The 25,855-nt window shown below is 38.8% G+C and overlaps 1 protein-coding gene across 1 annotated transcript in view; it reads left to right on the forward strand.

Annotated features, from left to right (window-relative positions):
• The window catches only part of LOC104505366 (dynein heavy chain 5, axonemal-like), a gene marked incomplete at both ends in the record, with an annotated part of 39,094 nt that extends 17,490 nt beyond the window's left edge, over positions 1-21,604 (forward strand). Inside the window, 5 exons of the mRNA XM_010153076.1 lie at positions 3,579-3,846; positions 8,346-8,467; positions 9,690-10,037; positions 13,267-13,455; positions 21,472-21,604. Of these exons, the coding sequence (XP_010151378.1) occupies positions 3,579-3,846; positions 8,346-8,467; positions 9,690-10,037; positions 13,267-13,455; positions 21,472-21,604 (1,060 nt within the window). The remainder of the gene's footprint in view (positions 1-3,578; positions 3,847-8,345; positions 8,468-9,689; positions 10,038-13,266; positions 13,456-21,471) is intronic.
• Between the last annotated feature and the right edge of the window lie 4,251 nt (positions 21,605-25,855).

Raw genomic sequence — 25,855 nt, forward strand, 5'->3', positions numbered from 1 at the left:
TTTTAGGTTTATTGGAAGCAATGCATTGGAAGAACATTTTTATTCCTCTTCACAAAATATTCTATTGCCTTTTCCTAAGGTATGAAAGACATTTTGATTTTGTAGAAGATTTGAAATTAACTGCAAGAATATTTATAGACTAGAAATGGGCAATTTTTTTTAGTCCCTTTTCAAGTCCAAGTAAACACATTAGGTATTTGTGATTGGATTCCTATTTTCATGGCCTATAGTATGAATACAAATGGAGTGTCAGCTTTGTGATGATGTTTTCATTCTCCTATTCATCTCTTCAACATGTGTATCCTGTGAAATGGACTCCTAGATATGTACTTACCCTGTCTCTAGTAGGAGATAGTTTCTGTAATCAATAAAGAGAAAGAGAGAGCACACAATTGAAACTTAACTCTGATTTGCTTCGAGGAACTGAGTATTTCTATCCTATCCCGTTGCCCATCTGAGGGGATGAGGGACACTAACCTCCTAATGGAGTCACTTGAAATCAGCTGGTCACTTAGAGTCACCCTTTCAAGGAGTGGAACAAAATGCTACCCCCTTCTGTTAAATCTTAAGCAAGACCTTATCGTGTCTGGGCAAGTGCTGGTAGGTTGAAGGCGCCCTGTAATTGTGACTGTTACAAGACGTCAGTTTTTGCTGTCATTCAGGAAGTATATTGCAGTGGTCAATTTCAATATGTTTTCATGCTTTAAGAAACATGTACAGAATAATAGAAAGTGAGGTTGCAAAAGAGCTAAAGAGATTGCCTTGTTCATTCACACCTGCCTGATGAACAAGGCAACATCAGGTGAGCTGTCATAACCAGCAGTTCAACGGTAGTGTCAGCTGCAAATCTAAAGTTAACTGTAATGTTTACCATACAGCATATAGAAACTTTTCAAATTTGCAAAAGCCATCCAAATTCTGCAAATCCAAGTACAAACACAGATCTTTTTTTAAGTAAAAACATATCTTAACATGGTGGGAATGGAGGAGCGCTTCAGTAGTGCTCTAGCTTTTGAAAAATGTGTCTAGAAATCGTTTACAGTTTTCATAAACATTTGCAAGGGGCTTGGTGTTGACTTTACTAGTTTGTCAACAGATTGTACTTAGTTCCTGTCTTTCTCTGGGCTTTCTCTGCTTTTTTTTTTTTTTCCCCAGAATAAAGCTTTGGCTTAACATGTTAGCTGCTCCAAGGATATATATGGATTTATGTAGTTCTAGACCTCCAAAGTATCCTATTTATTGTTCTTTTTTTTCTCCTTAATGATAGAAAACTTCAAAAATATATGCTGAGCCTGTTTCTCAGTGATTTCCCTTTTACAGGCATGCTTTCTAGTCTTAAAATGGATTGACAGTACTGATGGTATGCCTAAGTATGATATTCACAATATAAATCAATTATATACAGTTGGAAATATTTGAATTTGCGACCGGAATTTATTTTTCACTCTAAAATTTAGGGGTTTAGGTGGCCTTCTCCCAAAGAAATGAAAACAGTATCTGTGACTACTAAGCTATATAACCTTGCTTATAAACAAAGCAAGTTCTATCTAAAAACTAGTTGGATTTCTGCCGCCTTTACTTCCACGTGAAGATGGAGTGAAAATTTAACATTTTGAATTAAAATGAAGTTCATTATGCCTAGCACTTTGACTTCATTAAAACCAGATATTTTTATTATTTTAGAGATAGTTTCTTCTTTCAGGGAGTGATGCAGAGAACCTTCAACAGAAATGTCAGAGCCACTGTAGTGACTAAAATGATGGTATTTTCATCTGGATAGTGATGTATTAAGATGACAAAGATATATTGGTATGAGTCACTATTGAAAGAAACATTCCGTATGCAGACATTTTGATAGAGTTCTTTCAGAAGAAGTAAAATGAGGACAATCCACTGTGAAAAATATTTTTTCCTTGTCTTGATGTTTCTGTAACCTTTAATGGTTATACATTTGCGAGGTAACATTGCTGAGAAGAGCAAATTATGAGCAGATGCTTTGTTAGGGAATAATGTACCAGCTGAATATTTATGCACTCTGCAGGGGTAGTCATAGTCCTTGACTTACAGGAGTTCTAGCTGTACTCAGATATATCTTAGAAAAGGTGAAGTGTTTGCTCCTCCAGCACATAGCCAACTTCACAGGCTATTTAGCTTTGCTTCTTTTAGCTGCAATTTCAGGTTTTACTGACCTGAGAGCAAGATTTAACTACTTTCTTATCTTTGGCATTCTTTTCTCCTTAAATCTTTTGCCACGATGTGGAGGATCATATACAGTAGCTGTATTTATACTGTTCAGTAAAATCAGTTCAGGGTCTGTTTTCTGACTCTCAGACCAAATGACCCAGCACAGCTTGTGTCAATACACTTAACCTTTTTCTCCTGCAAAAGTAGAGCGGCCTCATCCACGCTGTTTAGGACTGGATGACTTTCTTCTTTTTTGTTTCACAGTGAGAGAATCCCAGTAGCAGGAAAACTTAACCTTTGTAGCTCTCAGCCAGGTGAAGATAGGCCCAGATTGATAAGTCTTTATGCGGTTCATCCCTTATGAGGGATACTCGGCTGTAGGTCTTCAACATGAAACTGTCCATAAAGCTAAGACTTTTCATCCTTTTCCTTGCCCTCAACATGTATATAGAATAATATGCTCAACTGTGTTCGATAATTCTTGTTTTCCCTGGTAGGAGTCAGGCAGCAAACCTAAGCCAGGGGACTACTTACTTAACAGGAACAAGGGTAGTAAAAACAATTAGCAAGAGGCGGTGTGCCTGCATGTTAGTTACAAACTTGTACGGTCCTGATTGCAATCTAGTCAGCTTCTAGGACTTTCAGATCCCTTTGTGAGAGCTTGTATCATCTTCTGTTTTTCTAAACAACTGGCTTTCTTATCCCACAGACTCTGGAGGAAAGGATCCATGAATTTCCAGAATTGTGTTTGCATTTATGAGCTTTGTCTCTTCTGAATACAGAAAACTAACAGCAAGAAAACTAGCTAAATCTAGCAGATCACCAAACTAGAATCCTCTGAATCAGTGGCTCCACAGCTGCCAATTAACAATACGTTTACTAAGGAATGAGTTGATATGAACCAATCCTTCCTGTCCTGCATGCTTCCTTGATGGTTCTCTAAGTATGTTCAGGCAGTAAAAATACACCAAAATTGTTGGCTTTACTCTGTGCATTAATTATAATGTGAGGCCTTAATATCTGTCCATCTCGAGATAGTCAACATCCTTGGAAAAGAGTAACCAGGCAGCTATGTTGCTGTGTGCATGTCCTGCTTTATTTGGAGAAGTGGAGAAAGGAAAGTGTTTCAGTTGTCTTATTCCATTGACTTTGTGAGACCTGCACAACAAGATTATGTCCAGTGGGTGTAGTTTTCTTTCAGCAAGTGGAGGATAAGAGCAACTTGGAGGGTTTTGCTTTTTTCTTTATTCCATTTTAATATAATCAGTCTCCATTGATTAGCGGGTTTCTTTGTGGCACAGTGTCACTGCACATGGACCTACAGAAGCAATACATCATGTGTATAATCCTTCTGAAGACCAATCTATAAAAGAAACTTTCTGTTTTCCTTCCAGAACATTCCCTGTCGTGCCATTTCAATGGGTCAGGGCCAGGAGGTCCATGCAAGGCGCCTGTTAAATCAGTGCATGCAAGATGGAGGATGGCTCCTTCTACAGAACTGCCACCTTGGCTTGGAGTTTCTTAGTGAATTGATGGACACCATCGCAACAACAGAATCTGTGAATGAAGGTTTCAGGGCCTGGATCACTACAGAGGCTCACCCAGAGTTTCCTATTAATCTTTTACAGTCCTCTATCAAATTTACTAATGAACCCCCTCAAGGTAAGAAGCCTTGCATTTTTTGAGTTTTGGGACTTGCTTCCCTCCCTCCTGGCCCTGTGTCACTATACTCTGTGTGGTGTTTTACTTTTTATTTTCTTTGTTTCATTAGCTAAATACAGGACTGTGTAAGTCAGTCTTGCGATGTGTAAAGCATGACTCTTTTGAGGAGAAAATGGATATCGTTTGGTTTTGTAACAGGAATTTATTGTTTTAAAATTTATTGTTTTAAAAAACAGGATTTTGTTGTTTGTGTAGAACCTGTGGAGAATGCCAGGTGAGTGGTCCTTTTTTAAGTTTAGTACACTCCACCACTCTTTTCTTTCTGTCCCGTTGACCCCACCCAGGGATGCAAAGTGAGACCAATCCTGTGCTCTAGAGTAATGAAAAGCAAGGACTCTCCTGAACACCCAACCTCCCAAGTAGTGCGTAACTGTCACTGTTGCTTCTTGTTATGTCATCTGGCACTTCTGGCAGGAGCCTGATACCACCATCTTTGTAACTGTCCTTCAAGTATTGGTGAGCTGCTACTGAATTACCCCTTAGCCTCAGTCACAGGCAAGACAGTTAATAACAACCCATAGTGGATCTGAATACCAGGGTTTACCTAAGAACCGATGAGATTAGGGCTTTTATGCTTCTTGCTTATTTTACATGTTCCCTGTCTCATGCTCCCAGCTTCCTGTATTGCATTCATTTAATCCTGAGTTCCCTTCCCACTGGAGAGATCGCTGCTGGTCCAGGAAGGTCAGGCAGAAAGCCATGTGTAGCTTCATGTTGTGCAGCTACTTGCAGCTACAAGTCTTGGACATTACTGGCCCAGGTCCCTGGGTATCCCCTGGCACTTGCCTCTGTGCATCTATGGCCCAGGATCTTTCCCCACTTCCAGGATGGTTCCGCAGTCTAGGATGATCATCTTATGCTTTCTGGGCCTCTAAGCTCCCAGTTTTGGTAACCTAAGTAGTTTATGTGCAGAAGCGCAATGTGTGATCAGTGTACTAATTGGCAGTTCTGACTCATATTTCTGTATTAATTGTGGATTCAGGATGTTTCACTCTTTGCAGCCTGTACCATTCACAGCTAGCAAGTAGCAGGTTTGTCCTTGAAAGTTAAAAATTTCAGTTTTGGACAGCACTGTCCCTCATACATGCACACAATTACCTGCTGCCTTTCAGTATTCACAGTTTAAGCTGGGTTTTGCATACCTCATCCCCCTCTTCAATGGACTAATCAAACTCAGCCTTCTTGTCTTATCTTTGTAGGTCATGCATTCTCAGTACCTGACCACCTTTATTGCCCCATCCAGTTTCTCCACACCTCCCTTGTGTGCCAAAACTGTAAAACATATCCAAAGGGAAGTCTGATCAGTGTTAAGTGGAAAGTGATAAGAACTTCCTTCAATCTACTGGCTGTGCTTCTTCCAAGGTTGCCCACTATCCGAATTGCCTTACCTGCAAGAAGGGTGCAAGTTTGGCTTATAGTCAACATGGCATCTGCAATAATCCTGGAGTGTTTACCGGTAGATCTCAGCTAGCAGACCTCAGTTTGTACAAGAGCATGGGGTTATTGTGCTGCAGATGCAGAACTTTGCAGGATTGAAAGCCACTGATTACTTACTATTATTTGAGCCTAGTAACCAACCTGCTAGGCTTCTACAATAAAATGATAGGTTTAGTGGATGAGGGGAGAGCATAGGGTCTTATTTATCTTGACTTCAGGAAGACTTTTAACACAGCCCCCCAGTACATCCTTATAAACGTGCTGATGGAGTAGGCCTTACAGAAGTGGTCAGTGAGGTGGATGGAAAATTGTGAACTCCCAGACTCTAAGAGTTGTGGACAGCTGCATAAATCCATCAGGAGAACAGTCACTAGTGATGTACCCCAGGGGTCAACACTGGGGTGAGCAGTGGTTGGAATTTTCACTAATGACCTGGATGATGGGACACCCTCAGCAAGTTTGTAGTTCATACAAAGTCAGAAGAGGGGGCTGATACACAAGAAGGTCATGTTGTTCTTTAGTGGGAGTTTCACAGGCTGGAGAAATGGTCTGGCAGGAATCTGCTGAACTTCAGCACAGGGAAATGCCAAGTACTCCCACTGGGGAGAACGAACCTCATGCACTCATACATGATGGGGTCGACCAGCTGTAAAGCAGCTTTGCAGAAAAGGACCTGGGATTCCTGACAGAAATCAAGTGGAACATAAGCCAGCAATACGCCCATGGAACAAAGATGGCCTGCAAAACCCTGAGTGACATTAGGAAGATCATTTCCAGAAGGTTGAGGGAGGTGAATCTTCTCTACTCAGCCATGGTGAGAGTTCATTTGGAGTGGTGTGTCCAGATCAGACCTCCCCAGTGCAAGAAATAGATGGACAGAATGAGTCCAGTGACAGGTCACAAAGATGCTGAAGGTATTGGAGAACGTGACATACAAGGAGAGGCTGAGAGAGCTGTGATTGTTTAACCTTGAGGAGAGAAAGGGTATCTTATCAATGCATATAAATAATGATGGGAGGGAGTAAAGAAAACAATAAAACCTCTCTCAGAGGTGCCAAGTGACAGAAAGAGATGATGGTCACAAATGGAAATTCAGGATATTTCACTTCAGCATCAGAAAAAAACTTCACCCACAGTGAGGGTGGTCAGACACTGGAACAGCTTTCTCAGTGAGTTTATAGACTCCATCCTCAAAACCCAAATGGATAAGGTACTGAGCAACCAGCTCTAGCTGACCCTGCTTTGAGAAGGGGTGTTACGCAAGGTGACCCCAGAGGTCTCTTCCAGCTGCAACTACTTGGTGTTGTTCTTTGTGATATGAAAATATCCAGCTTTTCTAAGTAGCCTCCAACCTCTTGCTGTCCTGTGGCTGAATGTCTCTCTCTATGCTGCTACCTGAAGACGTCCTTCATACACTTATAGAAGTAACTTACTACCCTGCCTTCTACCTACATATTATGTGTGATGAGGGCAGGCTATTTTATATTTTGGACTATGTTAGAAAGAAATCCTCAGGCCTGACACTTATTTTGTCTTTTAACTCTCTCATCTTTCACTAACTGTGTAATGCATTAACTTGCCCTTCATTTATATATGTGTGTTGCCACTGATTTCAGTTAATGAAGTCAGTAGGAGCTGAGAATTTTTATCCAAGGTCGTATTTAACGCCTCAGTCATTTAAACCTCTTATTTCAGTATTCATCTTCCTTTGAACATTAGTAAGAGGTCTACAAAATGCCTGATCTTCTGAAAGACATTCTGTTCCAGTGTATGTACTCCACTCTTGAGAGCAGTTAGTCACTCTGCTGTTAAAATTTTCTTACTTTTTTCTCTTCTCCCCCCTTTTAATTCACTGCTCAGCATCTTTTTATTGGACTGTGACCCCTTCTTATCATTCAAATGATGACATCCTGTAGCTCCAAGAGGTTGTTTTATAGGTCAGGTTACAGCCAATTTACAGTTTTCATTTAGTAATAGAAATATGCCCAGTGTAACAATTTATGTTAGGATGAAATATAAGCATTTTTGTTGCCTGATACTGTCCTGCCACATTGGCAGCACTTTTGTTTGATTACTTTGGATTTGGATCTCGCGTTTGGAACTATCTTATGATACCCTTATTATATTTTGAAAAGCTATTTTTGAAATACTGTTCTACAGGATCTTTGTGAAGTAGGAAAGAAGCAAAAAATCTTATGTCATAGGAAGTATGATTTAGACAATCTATTCATTGCACTTGCAATCTGTCTTTTTAGACTCGTGTTAAGCTGATTAGGTGAAAGATATCGTAAGAGGGACCTGGTGTCAGTCATGCTCGGTGGTGTCTGCCAAAGGCAGATGATGCTTCAGTAATGCTGCCTGAAAGCATCTGGCAGTAGTGGGGCTTAAGTATTCCATGGAAGCTGAGATTGTATCATCTGCCTAAAGCTGTTCCTGGAATTTGAAATGTCAGTGCTCAAACAAACCTCCCCAGGTGTTGTATTTTCACTATGAATTTAGGTTCTCATCTCATCAGCTTGGTACCTGTATGCAAGTTTGAGAAGCTGCATACAAAATTCTGAGATTATTACAGGAATTAAATCTAAAGAAAATTATTTTTGGTAGAACTAAAATCTCATTTTATATGTAAATATGGAAACACAAACTCTTGGATATTCAGTGCTATATTTCATATGACGTTAGGTGTCTTTGATTACCATACAGTTGCTGAATACTTAGGTTTATTTTTCAGTTGTTAATCGTAACCTTCAGAACATGATTACTTCAGTGTAATTCCTTCCAGCTGCTCCTGAACTTAATTTGGTGTGTCATCTACCAGAAACAAAATGTAAGTTTGCCTGCTATGACCAGCTGAACAGATAATTGATTCAAAGAGTTTATTTGAAGCTATGGATAAGATGATACTGGAAATTGGAATAGAGAACTCTGCTTAACAGAAGTTGGAATTATGGGTCACATACATTGTTTTGCTTATATATTACTTTTTTATACTTATTTTCTAGGTGTGAAGGCGGGCTTAAAACGAACATACTCAGCTGTTACTCAGGATCACCTAGAAGTGAGCAACATGCCACAGTGGAAACCATTGCTATATGCTGTGGCATTTCTTCACACAACGGTTCAGGTTTAAAAATATGTTTCTTTTCTTCTGTTATAAAGCCATGTTTCGTTCATTAATGCATCATGTTATTAAATGAAAAGCTTGTTTAAATGGAAATCATGTGTTGGTAAATTAATACAAATAAAATAAGAAAGAAAACAATGGACCTCTATTACTCCAACTGTCTTAAAACTGTGCTCATGTTGATCTTGTGCCTCCAAGAGGGATGGTATTAAAGAGTAAAAAGGGACAGTCAACCAATGATCAATTAGTGTACTCTTCTGTTAGAGTCTTTGGACATAGCTGTGTGATTTGTCTTTCAACTAACTGTTTTTTTTACTAATATTTTAAATCATAAAAGACCACTAAAGAAATTTACAGCTTGGGTTGGAAAACCGTAGTCTTAAAACTGCTACTTTCACAATGAGAGGGCTAAGAGAGTAAATATAAATCTTTTCTGCACCTGTAGGAGGAAATGAAGGTGGAAGATGATTTTGGGTCTTGTCTTTCACAAGTTCCATTAAAGAAAGTGCTTTATGGATTTACCACAACTTTTCATCATTCTATTGATAGATTTTGCAGTATCCTTAGTTTATATTTGATGCCTAGTTAATTTAACTCTGTGGTATCCATGCACTGATACACTCTGGTCCAATGGAAGCCTGTAGTATGCTTATCTTTGGCCCATTGCTTCTTTTGTGGTGGAAATTAAGAATGTTTAAATACCAGATATTGCCCCAACAACCATATACTGCCAGCTGCCTCTGTAATTGACTCAGTAAGAAGCAGCTTTTGTTACTTGCATCTGCACTGTGCAGAGACATCAGTGGTACAAATATACCTACTCCGTAGGAGGCACACAGACAATGATCAAGGTTGATGAGTTTGGACATCCTTTCCTAAAACAGTAGCTGAATTTTTGAAATTCAGGAACTGTATCTGTAGACTCACAGATTTGCTGCACTTGAAGAGAATTTTTTCTTTGTGAAAATGTTAATATTCCTATTCTTTGCTTGTATTTTACCACTGATGATGATAAATAAAGAAATGTTTAACTTCTAGATAATTAATCAAGCATTTGGCCTTAAGTGTGTTAAGAGAAGAATAATTTTTTTAAAGTTGGTGAAATATAACCCCAGCTGGACTACTGCATTCTTAGTATATTTCGTGTACTCTTCAGCACTTAATGTTTTCTTCACAATTACTATCAATCAGCCTTTTACCTTTAACTCTGTCTATTTTACAGGAAAGACGAAAGTTTGGTCCATTGGGCTGGAATATTCCTTATGAATTTAATCAGGCAGACTTCACAGCCAGCGTGCAATTTGTTCAGAATCATTTGGATGATATGGACATAAAGCGTGGAGTGAACTGGAGCTGTGTTCGCTATATGCTTGGAGAAGTACAGTATGGTGGCCGTGTCACTGATGACCTTGACAAAGCCCTGCTGAATACATATGCAAGAGTGTGGTTTGGAGAGCATATGTTTAGTGAAAAATTTTGTTTCTACAAAGATTATGTTATTCCAAAAGGGAAAACAGTTGAAGACTATCTCCAGTACATAGAGCAATTGCCAGTGATTGATACACCTGAGGTAAAATATTTCAAAGTATTAAAGGAAGCTTTTGTCAGATCATTTAATTAGGTATATTTTCCAGAGCAATGAACATATAGGTCACGATTAGCAGGCTGACCACTATAGTGGGTATCCAGCATAGATCTGCTAGAAAGAGGTAGATGAGGCCTTTTGCAAACAGTTGGAAGAACTTTCACATTCATAGGCCCTGGTCCTCATGAGGGACTTTAACGACCTTAATTATCTGCTGGAAGGGTGATACAGCAGAGTTCAAGCAGCCCACAAAATTTGAGTGCATTAATGACAAGTTCCTGGCACAGTGTTGCGAGTCTGCGTGGGACTGAGCAGACGTGAACTGAGAAATAATGAAAACAAAAAAGCCATATGGTCTCATTCTGCAAGTTATAATTGGGAGATTATTCCATTTTGACAATAGGAAGATCTGGATGTTGCCTTGAATTGATGGGGTAGGGTATGCAGGGTAGCTCCTGGTTGCCACCACTGTTACATGACAGTGTGTGTATACTGCAGTGGTCACGTTAACTGGAGCACTGCATCTTTCTGCTCCCTCTAGTACAGGCACTTGTGACGAAGTTGGTTAAAAATGAGACAGAAGTGAATGCTCTGGATTTCTGTCTCATTGCTGTTGACTTGATAAATGCCTTTGAAGGTAAGTTCTACTAAAATTAAATAGGCAGGACTGAGCAGAAAAAAATGGTTTTCTGTTACCAATAATGTGCTGGCTAAGCGAGGGAGAAGATTCCAAGGTCATAAAATAAATTTGAAAAGTTTTGCATCTCTGAAGGTAGTAAAAGCAGAATGCAAAGGGTATTTGTGCTGGCAACGATGCACCTTTTCCAAGTGAGGGTAAATGCAGCCATGGTAATGCACTAGTGGGATTCATTTGAACCCAGCTCATGAAATGGCTCCTATCAGTGTAAGAACTTTGACTTTATCAGATTTCAGGTGCTGCTTTCATGGATCTGCTTTTCTAAGCCCTTGGGAACCTATCTCACAATGCTGAAATGTATTTTAAAAGTATTTTAAAAAAATCTGTATTTATGGTTTGATGTAGGGGAATTTTACCTTTGACTTTTATGTAAATAGGATCAAATCCAGAAATGCAAACAGCTTTTTTCTCCTTCACATTTTCACGGGTTAGGAAGAAAGCTATGGCTTTCTTCTGTAATTCCAAAACCTGTCAAAATTGCTCATGGAAACCTTTAACCTTTTGAGCTCCCAGTCGTCTTTGTTCCGCAAGGGATATTGTGCTTGTCAAAACAGTGTATCTTTGTTTCCTCCTCTTTCCATTTTTGGTTAAGAAAGAAAGACTGAATAAGTCTGATTGCTGTACCCTCACTCTTTTGATGAAATTTCAACCTCTGATCAGAATAAATACTGACTTCTGAAGAGGGCTATTGAACTCAGCAATCCCTTTGAAAATTACTTTGATTTCAGAGGGGTGTAGAACTTTAGCAATTGGATTTGAGGATTTATCAGGCTAAAAAACCCCTGAAAGACAGAATCCAACACCCCATTTTTAATCAAAATTCCCAAAGATATTGGATCAAAAAGAATAAGAAATTTGGCTGCTTGATTAATTTACAGGATATCCAAGACGCTGGTCCACCCATTGCTTTACAACTCTGGTTTCTTTATTCTTATTCATTCATATACCACTTGCATAAAAATATAGGACCAGAGTCATCTCCCATCTAACATCCCTTTGGCACTGTTACACCAATTATGAAGTCATCCCTTGTACTAGTACTACAATTTACATTCACAACAGCAGATATTTTTCATGTTTCTAACTTGGGCTATAGCATTGCCACAAAATCTGCTAGAGCAAAAACTAACAAAGCAACCCTTATTATGCAAGAGGAAAAGCAGAGTAGATTGTATCTTCAAGTGTGTATTTTGTTTGATGATAAATAAAGTGTATTGATATCTTCGCTTTTTACAGCTCTAAATTTTCAGGCTGAATAAACAGTGATGTGTGAAACATGTTAAATCCTACTTGGAACTTAATTCTGTACTAGTTATAGTCACACCTTCTCTCACACACAGTGTTAGGTCTGTACTGTGTTCTTTGTGCTGTTGGAAGAATCACATCCACAGCTGATGTAAATCAGTGCAGCTATGCTGGCTTTGACACAGATGCAGACACTTACATCCCTTGTCTCTGAGTTTCTGGATTTGCAAGTCTAACAATATTACATTATCTGTTCTCAGAGTATGTGAGTATTGGTTACTAGAAGTGTCTTCTTGTAATACACCAAATCCTAATGTAAAATATGAAAACATGAAAAATGAGAAATAGAAGATTGCGTGGCTTTGGTGCTCTGTTTGAGGGCAAGCCTTCCTCATTGTTGGATCAGTGGTTCGAAGTTTGTAGGAGATAGTTAGTAGCTATAATTGAGCGAGGGCTTGTGAAATAAGTCACACTACAATTCCTCCTGGAGAAGAGTTGCAGTTGTCAACCTGACAGTTAGAGACTTACTGATATTTCAGCAGAAGTTTCTGAGAAAGCTATTATCATTCAGACAAAGGGCAGCTTTGTAATTCTGTGCTAGCTGTGTCTTAAATAAAATAATTCAATTTCAGAAGAAGGGGAAGTAAGGAGCGGGAGACCTAAACTAAAAATAGCTAAACCATAAAATATACTGAATATATCACCAGTCATAAAATCTTTAGGTACTTCGAATATGGGCAGTGTTACATTCACTGTGCTGCATGCTTTATAAGCCTAAGAGGCAGAGTAAAACTAAATAAGTAAGAAATGGTAACTGGTGTGAATATGAGGGGCATCTACTTGGGCTAGTACAAGAGCAATAGATCTGTAGAGGCAAAGAGCTAGTGGTGAAGTGTCAGTGTCCACATATGACAGGTTTCTAACAAGCTCTAGTCTGAGCCAGTGGAAAGGAATCAGCTTGTACCCGCTGATAGCACACCACAGCATGATCCAAAGCCTGCTATGTGAAGATAATCAGATCAGTTGAAAAACACCCACTCATATGAATGAAAACACTACTGTGTATGCAGCCTATCTCAATGTTTTTGTATAATTTGGGCTTGGTCCTTGGCCGGTTAAATGGGTATACTTCCACTGACCTATTCATATCTATTTCTTATAGACTGAGGATTTTTTTCCTTGTTTATCCATTTTCGTAGATTCTTTCATTGATACAATTCTAGAAGGAAAAATTGTGTGTTTTTTTTCTATTTTTTTCCTTTTTACTTTAAGGTATTTGGACTTCACCCTAATGCAGATATAATTTACCAGACTAACCTGGCTAATGAGACATTAAGTACAATAGTGAGCATCCAGCCCAAAGACAGCAGCACTGGAGGAGGGGAAGCCCGAGAAGCAGTGGTGCAGCGTCTTGCTGATGAGATGCTAGAGAAGTTACCTCCAGATTATAATCCTCATGAGGTATATGTTGCCTTATAGATACAGATGTTTTATGTGTGTATGTAAGTGTATGTTTTATGAGTTTTATTCTGCTTCTTAAATTTATCTGACACGTGTTTAAAAAAGCTCTTAAAATGATGCATAGTCTGTTTTGGTTTATAATCTAAAATATTCCTACATTGGAAACATTTATTTGAAATGCCATAGTCCACTTCATTAGTCACCTTAACTCAGAAAAGCCATTAGAGACTTCAGAAAGTTCTTGCCCTCCTTAGCAGAGAGTACCTTTAGTACGCTAGTGCCTCTTTCTTTCTGAAGCATCAGTGATCTTATAGTAGTTACAGCTTTCAGTTTATCTACTCTTATTATGATACCACCATTATGAGTAATGGATTTTATCACTGACCTTTTCATGCCCCAGATTTTTTGCAGTTTGATTCTTAACAGATATATTTGTCAATCTTTTCTTGCATTTTTAATTAACAGTCTAATTAAATGGAAAAATCCAGCATAAAGCACTCTTGCATCAGTTTGTGAGTAGCATCTGGTGTCTTGCCATGTGTTTGATGAACCCTAACTGTTGCAAACCCCTCATTTCCATGATTTTAGTATTTACAGTTCTGGTTTGCACTGATAGTGATTTTTTTCCCCTGGTTGCAATCCAAGCTTGTAAAGTGTCCAGTATGCAGAATTGCAACTCATTATGTTATATTTTATTTTCTCCTCTGGCCAACTTAGAATGTCCTCTTATGTTACAACCAATAGTCTTGGGGCCCTGGCAATATTTCCTGTTTTCTGTTCTACAATCAATCTCAGATTTAATATGTCTTTCTTTTACAAATAGCCTCTTCTGTGCTGTCATAATTCAACTCAGACTTCTCCTTTCATTCCCTTCTTGGCAAGCTACTTACGATGTGCAACTTTTTTTAGTGAGGTTTCCTAACATCTTTCTCCATATAGTTACTTTTCCATCCACCCATGCTTTTGTGTCTCAATTTTTTGTCACCTGCATATTGAGTGATTCCCAGTGATAGTGTATAAATCCTTTGTTTGTAGAATTTGATTTGGAGTAGAGTCAGTTTTCTGGTTTTCACGTTATTATTTAATAGTAAATAAATATAATAAAGAGCAAATAAAATGAAATACAGTATGTATACTATTTAATAACACTTAATTACTAATTTAATAATTTTATCATTTACACCTTGGATCTACACCTATAATCTACACCTTGGATTGTTCTCAGTCCTGTTCCCTTATCCTTCCTGTCAGGGTAAAGGTTTTCTCATGGAACTAGTTTCTTCCAGCTTTATTCAGCTCCGTAGGTGGTTTGTTTTTGTTGGTTTGTTTTTTGTTTTTGTTTTGGTTTTTTTTTTCCAGTTTGCAATAGCAACAGAATACTGGATGCCTGGGTAGCATATATGGTTTTGCCATATTTGTAATATGTATAGTGAGCTAATTTTTCTTCCATGTACTTGATAAATCCTCCGATGGTGTATTTCTTCATTCCTTTGTTAAACTGCCAACTCTTTTCCTCCTGAAGAATTCGTAATACTTAGAAGACATCAATAGTGCTGGACTTTATATTGTAACTAGGGGGTATTCTTGCCCTTAGGTTTTACCCCTGGGAAGTTTGTTCAGTGCCTTTTAGGGCTCTAAAATTCTAACATGCTTATTTAATCCAAATCTCACTTCTAAATTGTTTGAACAAATACTGTTTTTCTCTGGCATTTCTTCTGTTTAATCTTGGTGTCATTCACTGCCATTCCTTCTTGGTGTATTTACTCAGGTTATCTTCAAAAACTACACACAGAGTAGGCCTCAACTTTTTCAGTCACTTCCTTGAATGTCTTAGCTTTGAAGACAACCAGTTATGGAGCCATGAGCTGTAATTAAGGACAAAGATCCTGAAGGGTTTATTTTGAAAGTTCTACCCTGCACTCTTGTCTGTTTTACTACTAGTATGGGTACAATACATATTTTTCCATGTGACTATAAAAAAATCACCACCAATTATTTTCATTGCTGTTTCACTCTCATCATCCAGTGGTATGACAAGCTATTCTCTTCTTATGATCTGTCAATCATAGATGCAGGTTTTCATTTTCTTATAAGCAATCATCTTTATAATGATACTCAAATTAGATAGAATTGCTTCTGTACCACTTCTCTGACATCTTCTCTGAGCTTCAAGGAAACCTCTTTTGTTTCAACTTGCTTGACAGCTGTTCTCTCATGAATCACATAAGGAGAATCAGGTTTGTACAGGACAAATGCATATTAGGTATTAATACTTTAGCATCAGCTTTCTCCCCTCACTTTGTTCTTACAGGCACAGTCAGAAGATGTCCTGTTGGATCTACTTTTCACCCCTGTATCTCTTGTAAAAGAATTCTGAGCTCAGAATGTTCATCCTCCTATCAATAAGTCTATATACCAGCTCTTCCTGGTGATTTCTAGTTTTCTCAGGCTCTGTACATCTTGATCTGTCAAATGCATTTCTTTTTGATTAATCACACCACTTCATTTACATGCTGTTTCTTGAGTCCACATTACTAATGGATGACAAGGTATTTTTCCACTGAACCAGCCAAAAATTACACTTTGTTTTTGTATCATGGTAGTCATTCCTTTGCTCTGAGTATCTACAGAACATCCTATGGTCATTTTCCAACAGTTTATTGTTGGTAATAATGTGTTCCTCTGTGCATATCTTTGACCATGTCATCTGCACTACAGCTTCAGATACTACTTCTACACTATTATCAGATTTGACATTATTTCCTGCAGTTCCTGATTCTTCAGTATTTCCTTCTTCATTCTGTCTAATGGATTTACCCCTTCTCTCTTCTCTAGATCTTAGAACTCGTTTGGATCTTTACCAATACTTTCTTTGTCAAAGTGGAATTTCCCTTTTCTCCCATTAGTGCCCAGTTCCACCTCTGCTGCAGTTGTTTATGGTTCCAGGAGTGTGGCAATCTCTACATAATAAGCAAAAGTTATGTATCAAATGTATTTCTTATCTGAACTGAAGCTCTGGAGCCTCTTAGAAAGGATGGAGAGGGCAGGAGTAAACTGTAAGGAAAGCAGAACTTTTAAATGAAAGTTTGCATAAACTTGTTAAAAAAAAGAATGTCTAAAATACGGGGGAAAAAAAAAAAGTTCACTGACATATAGCCATGAGGTTCATTAGAAGTTTAGATGTTCTCTGAGGGAAGACACAACAGAATTTAACAGAAGCTATAATACAATAAGCAAATGAAATTAAGCTTGTGAGTATAAGGAGTGAAATGGATTTTGTAATTACTTCCTGTGATGTCTGAAAAAAAGGGAATAAGTTCTGTTGTTTGTCAATTTAAGCCAACATTTGGTCATTCGGGACATTATTACCTGTATTCAGAACCTTATTACCTACTTGATCAGTTTAACAATCCTGAAACAAATAAAACTAATATACTAAATTGTAAGAGACTGGGAGAATGTGTCAGAAAGAGTTCCTATGCATGCCTCATTGGGTAAGAGCACTAAAAAGAAAACCATTCATTAGTCCTAGCAGTGCAGCTTGGGTTTGCTTTTAGAATAGTGTGCTCCAGTGAGGCCATGACGTGGTAGTCTTTGGAAACCCAGTTACAAAGATACTATCAGTGGAGAAAAGGAACAAAAAATAAGTAAACAAATGAAGTAATGAAAAGCAAATACTCTTCAGGGAAAGTGGCGGGTGCCTTTGCTGTCTTTGATCAGTTCTTGTGGCTCCCTTTAGAAAGTGTGGAGTGAATTTGATTGGAGTTAAAACCCCAACAGGCAAGGTTAGGGGTGGATGGTACTGAAACCCATTATGCTGACGTTCAGAGCTCCAGATTGTACGTGATACATTGTGAATCCAGAGAAACTTCAGGCCATCACACAGTGGGCTTTAGTTCTCAATTATTAGCCTTTGGCAATGACTTTGAAACCAACAACTTTCAAAATCAGGCAACTGTTTTACCCCGTGATATGTGCTATTTCTTTTGCTGTGGTGTTCTTTGTAAAGCTTCCTCTCACCACTCGAAGAACTGACTGTGTCCACCCAAAAGACTATAAACGATACAAGCCACCTTTGCATGCTTCATCAGTCAGCATTTTGACACAGGTGATGGAAAAGCAAAATAAACCTTACTCCTGACCTGAAACTGTCTTCATTTGTCTCACTCCAAAGGCAGAGGCAGAGTTCTTTTGTGTCTGGGTCTTGCCTCACAGGTAACAGAGAGACTTGTGGTAAAATGATTGGGTCCACTCAGTCCATGTGAGAGGAGATAGATGCAAGATTAAATGTCAGCCTGTCACACACAGAGTTTTATAATGAAAATGACCTAGCAGTTTGAAAAACAGCTTGCTAGAGAATAGTCATGGAGACATTCCAGAGATACTACGCCTTATTGGAGGTTGGCTTTTAACCCAAGTAGCAAAGATATTTTCCTTAAATATTTTTTGTAGTACTGTTTTGTCTTATCCTCTCCTAAGGCCATGACTACATTAGCAAGGATTGCATGGGAACAGGAGTTCATCTAAGGGCTCCAGGCCTGCATTACATGTGTTATTGGGGAATTTACTTTAGTCTAACTCTTGTCTGGGCCTGCAGGCTGAACACCCATTAGTGGTTGGAGTATGTTAGACTCCCTGAGGCATATCTTTTGGGTTAATTTAATTTGAAGCTAAGCCAGTTTGTATGCCTGGAGTCTAATTTTAACTGTAGGGTTTTTGCTACCACCACCAACAACAACAAAAATTGGTGGCCTGAACTGGAAAACTAATTTAGATGCTTTGTAAGGTGTCTGGTTTACTTACCGACCCTATCAGATACGGTGGTCACCCAACTCTAGAGCTTCAGCTATTTTCTACATATTTCACTGCCTGCTTCCTTGTATATACAGGGAAGTGTTCCTTAACACCACTTGAAAATAGCTTTGTCTTGGACACGCCTTGAGCTTGTCTTTCTTAATCAGGCCTCTTATTTAGACGAGCTCACGGGATGATGGGACTTTCCATTTCTGCAGACAAAAGGTATAGCAAGTAGGCAAGTCTAATTGAAAATGATAGCATTTACTGAAAATGATTGGCAGTTACTACTACAGCAACTTGGTCACTGATCATTTCATGGCATGAGTTTGGCAACTTCTTTTCTGCTGAATGTCCTATAAAGTATGTGGTGACAAAGGAGTTGGTGACCTGGGGACAGCTAAGAAATATGCATAGAGGATTCTGACACAGTAGGGATATGCATTGCAAAATCATGTAGGGAATTATTATTTTAGTTGCTCCTTTCTTAAATCACCTTGTTTTATGTTAGATGACAGCTGTTTGCATAATGAAAAGGAGGTATTGTAAGTGGGCTTTATGGAATTAGCACATTAATCTCAGAAAGGCTATTTTGGTTAGTGAGTTTTGTCTTTAGAGGGTTTTTTTCTGTCAGTTGGGATCCATCTCTTCATGTCATAACAAATACAGCACTGGAAGTAAGTAATCTGATTGCTTGATAAGAATTCTAATACAAAATCAGTCAGTCATACCTCATAGCTGATATTTAAGACTGATCTTAACAGCAAAATTTCCAAGGCACTGTGTCGCACCTAGTAAATCTCACTGCAGATCAGGATTGATTTGTGTAATTTTTTTCAGTTTTCATATCTGGTTATGCTTGGTGCTCCAGGCTGAGGTCTGGGAACATCTCTAGGATGGATTAATAAATTTCTGCATTACTGGTCCACTCCATTATTCAAGGTATTACAGGTATTTTTGTAGGTTCATGAAAACATATCAGGAGAATGTTTAAATTCTGATAATTCATTAATTAAAAAAATGGTGTGATTAACAGTACAGTAATATTTTGGAGTATTTGTTTAATCTTCTCTTTGTAGATTAATAAATATCAATATTTTGGAAAATAACCCTTTTAACAGCATCTTCCACAGAATTTTTCCTCAAGTGGAAGAAATTGTTCCTCTAAATGTTTCCTGAAACGAACACAGGCTTTGTACACTAGAAAAAGGTTGTATTTCTTATTTAAAGGATAACATGCAAGGACTATATTATGTATAATTCCTTTCTTATTAGTGGCATGTGCCAGACTTCTAAGTATTCTGGGGAAAAAATCAAACTCTTTTTTTGCTTTTTTGGCAAGAGGGAGAATTATCAGTCCCTGTGACATTTTCAGAAAACAGAAGCTTTCTCTGGATTTTGTATGAAAAAGGTCAGAATACTTCATTGTGTAAATTATCCAAAAAGAATTTATTTTCTCAGCTCTTGTCTCATAATAGCTGATTTTAATTTTTTTTTTCTCTTCTACAGGAAGAAACACATTAACTCAGTCTGTAAAATGAACGTGCACACTGCAAAGCATTAGCATAATTGGCTAGCACCTATTTCTTGGACATTCTGTCTGATAAACTCATGGGTCCTTGTGATTAAAATAGGATGAATAACCTTCCTGATAGCTGTCTCCCAAGGAGAATAGCATATAAAGTTAAAAAGAGTATTTTATTGGGCTTGGATTTGAAACTTGAGAATTGGAAATTGTCGAAGCATGTACTCATTTATACTAGCAATTATACTACTCAGCTGCTATATTATATTCATCATGCATAAACTTGCTATTCAGTGTACTAATAAGATCTTTGTTAATGTTTAGTATGTATATATAATGTATAGTGTACATAATAATTTATACAATGAGATATATGAGTATATCTGTAAAAACACAAAGCAAAAGCCAGTGGACTTCTGGCCTTGATGAAATAGCACACATTATACCAAATCTTGTGGTTTCTACTTAGCTACAGTAGAATTCCAATGATATTCTGCTCTTTGAAAGGATAGACTTTCTAACTCTCCCTTCATCTCTTGTTAGTAAGCACAAATGAGCGCTTAAATTATTTTAGCAAACTGATCCTCTGGGTCAGCTTTTTTATGGTAAATTAATGGCCATATAGGTATCTGAATTTGGGATCTTATTTTACTGTTTGAGTCCTCTTTTTGGTTGCAGAGTCCCCTTGCAGAGTTTCACCTGCAGAGGGATGGAGTGGCTATGGCAAAGATCAGGCTTCAGGCTGCTTCAGTGTGAAGGTTGAAGTGAATACAGAGGGGCGAGCATTGGCTTTCTGAAAGCTGAGTCGTAGTGGGCGAAAACCACTTGGGAGTCTTAAAAATCAAGAATTCTGGCATTATGTGAGGCATAGGCATCATGATTGCTGCAGACGCGACTACATCCTCGCTCATGCACTGTGGTATACAGTGATCTTTGATGTACACGGAACACACAGTGTATGTCTGAAGCAAACTGTACATGCATCATCTGCTGAAGTGAGGCAGGGAATGCTTTTGCTACTGCTACAGTGACATGTCCTTCAGTAACATAGACAACTAACTCCATTTTGAAAATCTGTTGAATATAAGCGAAACTGTTATCCTTAAAAATTAAGATGCCAAAAGCTTCCACCTCCTAAATAGTGTGCATAATGGTGTAACAGAATTCTGTGGCATTTTTGTTATTCCTGGTAATCTTGCCTCCCTAGTAATGCATCCATGAGCACCTTGTCTTATGAGTGAGTCACGTGCTATTGGAAATACCAGCTTTTATATATCATTGCGCTTGTTAAGTTCAACTCCATTTGTAGCATTATTTCAGCTCATCAGGGCAAGAAGAGGTGAAAAAGTTCACCCAGAACAATTTGGAAGTATGAAGAAGTTACCATCAAACTGTCGGTTGCTTTTTCTTTAAGATCTAAGACCCCTATCTAGGACAGAAGGGACTGCTGTGTCCCTTCAAAAAGAGGGAACTTTCCCTCCTTATAATGACGAGGAGCTCCTTTTGGTAAGCTAATGAGTCACAGTGTGCTAGATCTTACAGTTGGCACCGGACTTGCACGGCCATCTGTTACATAAAAGTTTATTTTCTCAGGAATTATGCAATACAATTGAAAAAAACCACCCTTTTACTGTCAAAAATTATTGCATGGGAAACAGGAGATTACATTTTATAATCGTTGCACTATTCCTGTTTAGGTGAAAGCCCAGCTTCAAAAGATGGGAGCTCTTCAACCCCTCAACATATTTCTCCGTCAGGAAATTGACCGCATGCAACATGTTATATCAAGAGTTCGAACTACACTGACTGATCTCAAATTGGCTATCGATGGTAAGTTACAATATTAAAAATCATACTAAGTAAGGTGCAATATTTACTACTAATGGTTGCTTATACTATATAACTAAAAAAATATTTCCCCTCCTTTCCTCCCTTTCTACCTCTTTTTCTTTTGTTCTCTCCCTCCCTTTATCTCTCTATCACATGACCACTAGTTCTAGCCCTTAAAACCTCCTGACTGCATCTCTAAGGACACTCCACCTTAATTTATTCTGCGTGCATGTGCTCCAGTATTGCAGTTCATCTCCCACAGCACTACTACACTCTGTGATTCTCTCTAGGATCGCTACAGAGCTCAGAGGAGACGAATTGCATGATTAGGTCCACAGGTCGTGTGCCAGAGTCATTTATGAAATTAAGCTGAGACGTAATGATATAGAACAAGGTAGAAGTGTTGCTGCTGTGTAACTGAGAGACAGGGTACTCAGTAGGCCAGGTGGTTAAAATGCTAATTTAAGGTGAGATTCGGACTCTTTGTGAAACTGGTTATACCAAATAGGATGACTCTGAATGGAAGCTAAAGTGGGTGGAAGTGACAGTCAAAAGAGAATGATAGGGTTCTGCTTTTAGCCATCACAGAAGGTAAGCAACAGCACTCTCTGTATCTCAGAGTCAAGAGTATTTGGCTGAATGTGAGCAATGGTGAATGTAGTTAAAATAAACCAAGACTACAGGCAACTAGAAGCAGATGGAAAATTTCATCAGAAAAGAAGTGAGGAAAAAGAAGGGATGATGATGTTACCATCTGTTTTTTGCTTTCACATCCCATTTTGCTCATCTGCAAGAGTTGAAATATCCAGGAGGGAAAGTATACTGTTGCTCAGCCAAGCTTCTTGAATTAACAATAAATGAAAATTAAGCAGTAACTGTTCAGTTCCCCTAGTTAAGATCTCACTCAAGTTGCTGTTCTACAGCAGAGAGGCAGAAAATATCTGAGACAGCAAACTGTCTGCACAGGGAGATGGTCAGAGTGCCTCAAAACTAGTTCCTTCTGATACAGGTGATGGCAGTACTGTGATGTGTCTTACTGGGGTTATCCACTCTTTCGACAAGAAGTCTTTCACGAATGGAGATTTTTTTATTTGTATTTTTGTTACATAAGAATAAAAAGGGATTTCGCCTACTATTTGTATGATTCACTGAGGCAACAATGCATGTTTCAAAAACACCATGCCTGTAACCTGATTCTAGAAAAGCAATTCATAAATGTGCCCAGGGGTAATTAGCTTCCACACCCTGCAATACCCTATGCAAAGATCAAGCTAGAAGAAACAATTGTCCTCTGTTCCTGTACTGAGCTGAAAGTTCCCTTTTATATGTGCATAGAGTCCTTTTTCAAGTAAATTAAAATAATGCTTTCCATCCAAGAAAGTATTAATCTTTCCTTGATTGTGACAGGTATATTTAAAGTCTCAAAAGGCACAATATTCTGCAGAGGGTTGGATGAGTAACATAATTTATTTGCACTTAGTATTCAGTTCCACAGTGGGCACAGTCCTCTACCAGGTGTTTAATCAAGTTAATGCTGAAACTTTTGTGCATTCCTCTAAAACATTATAATTTTCTTAGGGACAGGCAAGTTAAATATAGTGAAAAATTGCTCTGAAAACAAAATTGGATGTATGGTTAACAATAATGATTAATGGCTTCTGGCAAATTCATGATACATCAAGTGCATGTGGTAGACCGTTAATTAGGGGATGGAAGGAACATTTAGGCACTGTCTCTTGCCTCAGCAAAGAGGAAAACCCCAAACTCTCTCATACTAGATTCTCCCCAAAACTAGTCAACTCCAGTCTCAGATCACCTGAGGTGCCCCTTTTTCCTTACATTGAGGTAAACTGATTGGCCAGCTCAAACAGGTTATCTGAGTTTTGACAGCTGCCCTCTCGTGCATCTGGCTCTGGCTTCGTGAACACGTTAAGGCTGGACCACCCAGTTATAACAGATCTAAGTTTCCAAACAGACGTTGTATTTAAGAATATAGCACATCTTCATGTTGTGCCAGGTAGCTTTGTGAAAGGAGGTCTGAATATTTGATTCTGCAGTTTGGATGTGAATAGACAGACCTTGTCATTTTGCTGTTGCTCATTGATTTATATTTGAGGCAATATAAAGCCCTCCTCAGTGAGATCCCATGTGCAGCTGAACAAGAGGGATATTGAGGGAATTAGCAGAGCCAATTTTGTCCCTCTGTCCAGAGGGCACATTAAGCAGTGTTCAGCTTTTGGGAGGGGTGAGGATGCCCAGCATGTGTCCAACATGTTTGTTGGCAGCCATGCCCCACAAGCCTGCATCGCCATCAATAAACTTTGCTGCCTGGAGGGATACTTTTTTTGGATCAAATTGTAATAATTAGATTGTAGCTGCACTTTGTACCCTTCGTTATGTCCCAATCATTAGTTCTAGTTTAATTACTTATTGATTGCCCGGAATTTATTTCACAGCTGGTATAGTACAGAGCTTCACATAAATCAGAAAACTGCAGTGATGATTGTCCTCTCGGGTGACCTAAATAAAGGCTGTGTTCCAAATAGAGAAATCTTTTTAGAGACAAGGAACGATCTGTTTTCTCTCCTTCTCATCTGAGAATCAGTAAGACATGGGTCTTCAACCAAAACTCCAGATCCTGATGGGTTATGAACATCAGATCTTGAGTCCCTGGCAGAAGGTGGCCATATTCTTTGTAGGGCAGTATATGTACTATAGAGCTCCTGTGTATGTGCCTTATCCTTCCTGTGGAATCATAGATACCCCTGGTGCAGAAGACTAAGACCCTAGCTGTTTGCTGGGGAGCGGGTACTTCAAAACCCCTCTCCCGTTAATTAAGATACTGCCTTCAAACGCAGTAAAATCTAATGGCCCATTCAGCTATTCCCAGTCTCTTAGAGTTTGCTTGAGTAGAGGGGAACTGAACGCGGTGTATCTGTGAGGCGTGGGGTTCTCATTTCTCTGTGCACTGAAGTAGGAGGGGTAAGCGTTTTGATGGCACCCTGATGTGTCTTCTACCAGTGAAGAAAGTGAGAAGAGAGATCCTGTGGGAGTTATTCCTAGTCCCCCTTGGATGACTTCCCTGAATCTCTGCACGGGAGCATGCTTGTAGTAATACTATAAGTGGATATTGAATCCTTGGCAATGGAAATAAGCAGAGCTTTTAACTTGGTTGTTTTTCCTGACTTTTTTAACCTACTTAACATTCTGTTTAAGGGCTTGTCATGAAAGAAACAAATGCTTAAGTCATTTATTTATATCTACATTCTACTTTGGTCATAAAACTGCATCCACTTGGCATTTGTTTCTGGTACTCTATGGCTTTGTGTTTTGAAACTAATCCTTTGGAACTGTCTACTTTATGAACACGTGAAGGCCATACAGGAAACCTTGGGTTTGTTATCCTTTCATGATCACAGAACTCCTGCTGCTATTTGTGCAGTACTTGCAGACTCAGGAGAGAGAAGTCCTTTTCCTGTTAACATATTTCCTGAGAATATAGCAATCCCTCTAAAAAATTTCACATGACTTTTAGTGTGTAGAGATTTTTCTCCACAGGCACAGAGTTTTTGTTCCTTATGTTTTTCTTGGTACTTGCAAGACAAGCACAGTGCAAATACCTACAGGAGCCATAAGACCAACATAACGCAAAGAAGCGGTATGAATACAAATCACTTCAGAAGGCATCATGGCATTTGTCATGGAGAAGCTCTACCAGGCTTAAGCAAATTTTCCACTGCAGCTACAATATGGCACCCCTCGTGTGACAAAGCTAGCATATTTTCATCTATGTAATGCACACCTGTGCTGGTTTTAGTCAGGAAAGAGTTAACCTTCTTCACAGTGGCTGGTATGCAGCTGTGCTCCTGGATTTATGCTGAGAAAAGTACAGATAAGGTGTCCTTTTAGCTGGTGCTGGCGAGTGCTTGCACCAAATTCAAGTTCTTTCTCATCTTCTGATACTGTAGGTGTATTCCCAACTTTGTCACTACAAGTAGTGTGGGGCGACACACAGTTCAGGCAGCTGACCCAAACTGACCAAAGGAGTATTTCATTCCATAGCACATCATGCTCAGTTCATAAGCGGGGAGTGGGCTCGGGAGGGAAAATTCTTTTTCCTCCTTTGCTAACTCCTCTGTTAGCTCCTTAACTCCTTTGCTAACTCTTTTGCTAATTCCTTTTCTTGCTCATTCGTTCCTGAGTTAGAGGGTTGGTTGCCTTTCCAGCTTGTGCTGTCGCTCGTGGGGCTCG

Source organism: Eurypyga helias, unplaced genomic scaffold (assembly GCF_000690775.1).
Source record: "Eurypyga helias isolate BGI_N326 unplaced genomic scaffold, ASM69077v1 scaffold9626, whole genome shotgun sequence".
NCBI classification, from domain to species: domain Eukaryota; kingdom Metazoa; phylum Chordata; class Aves; order Eurypygiformes; family Eurypygidae; genus Eurypyga; species Eurypyga helias.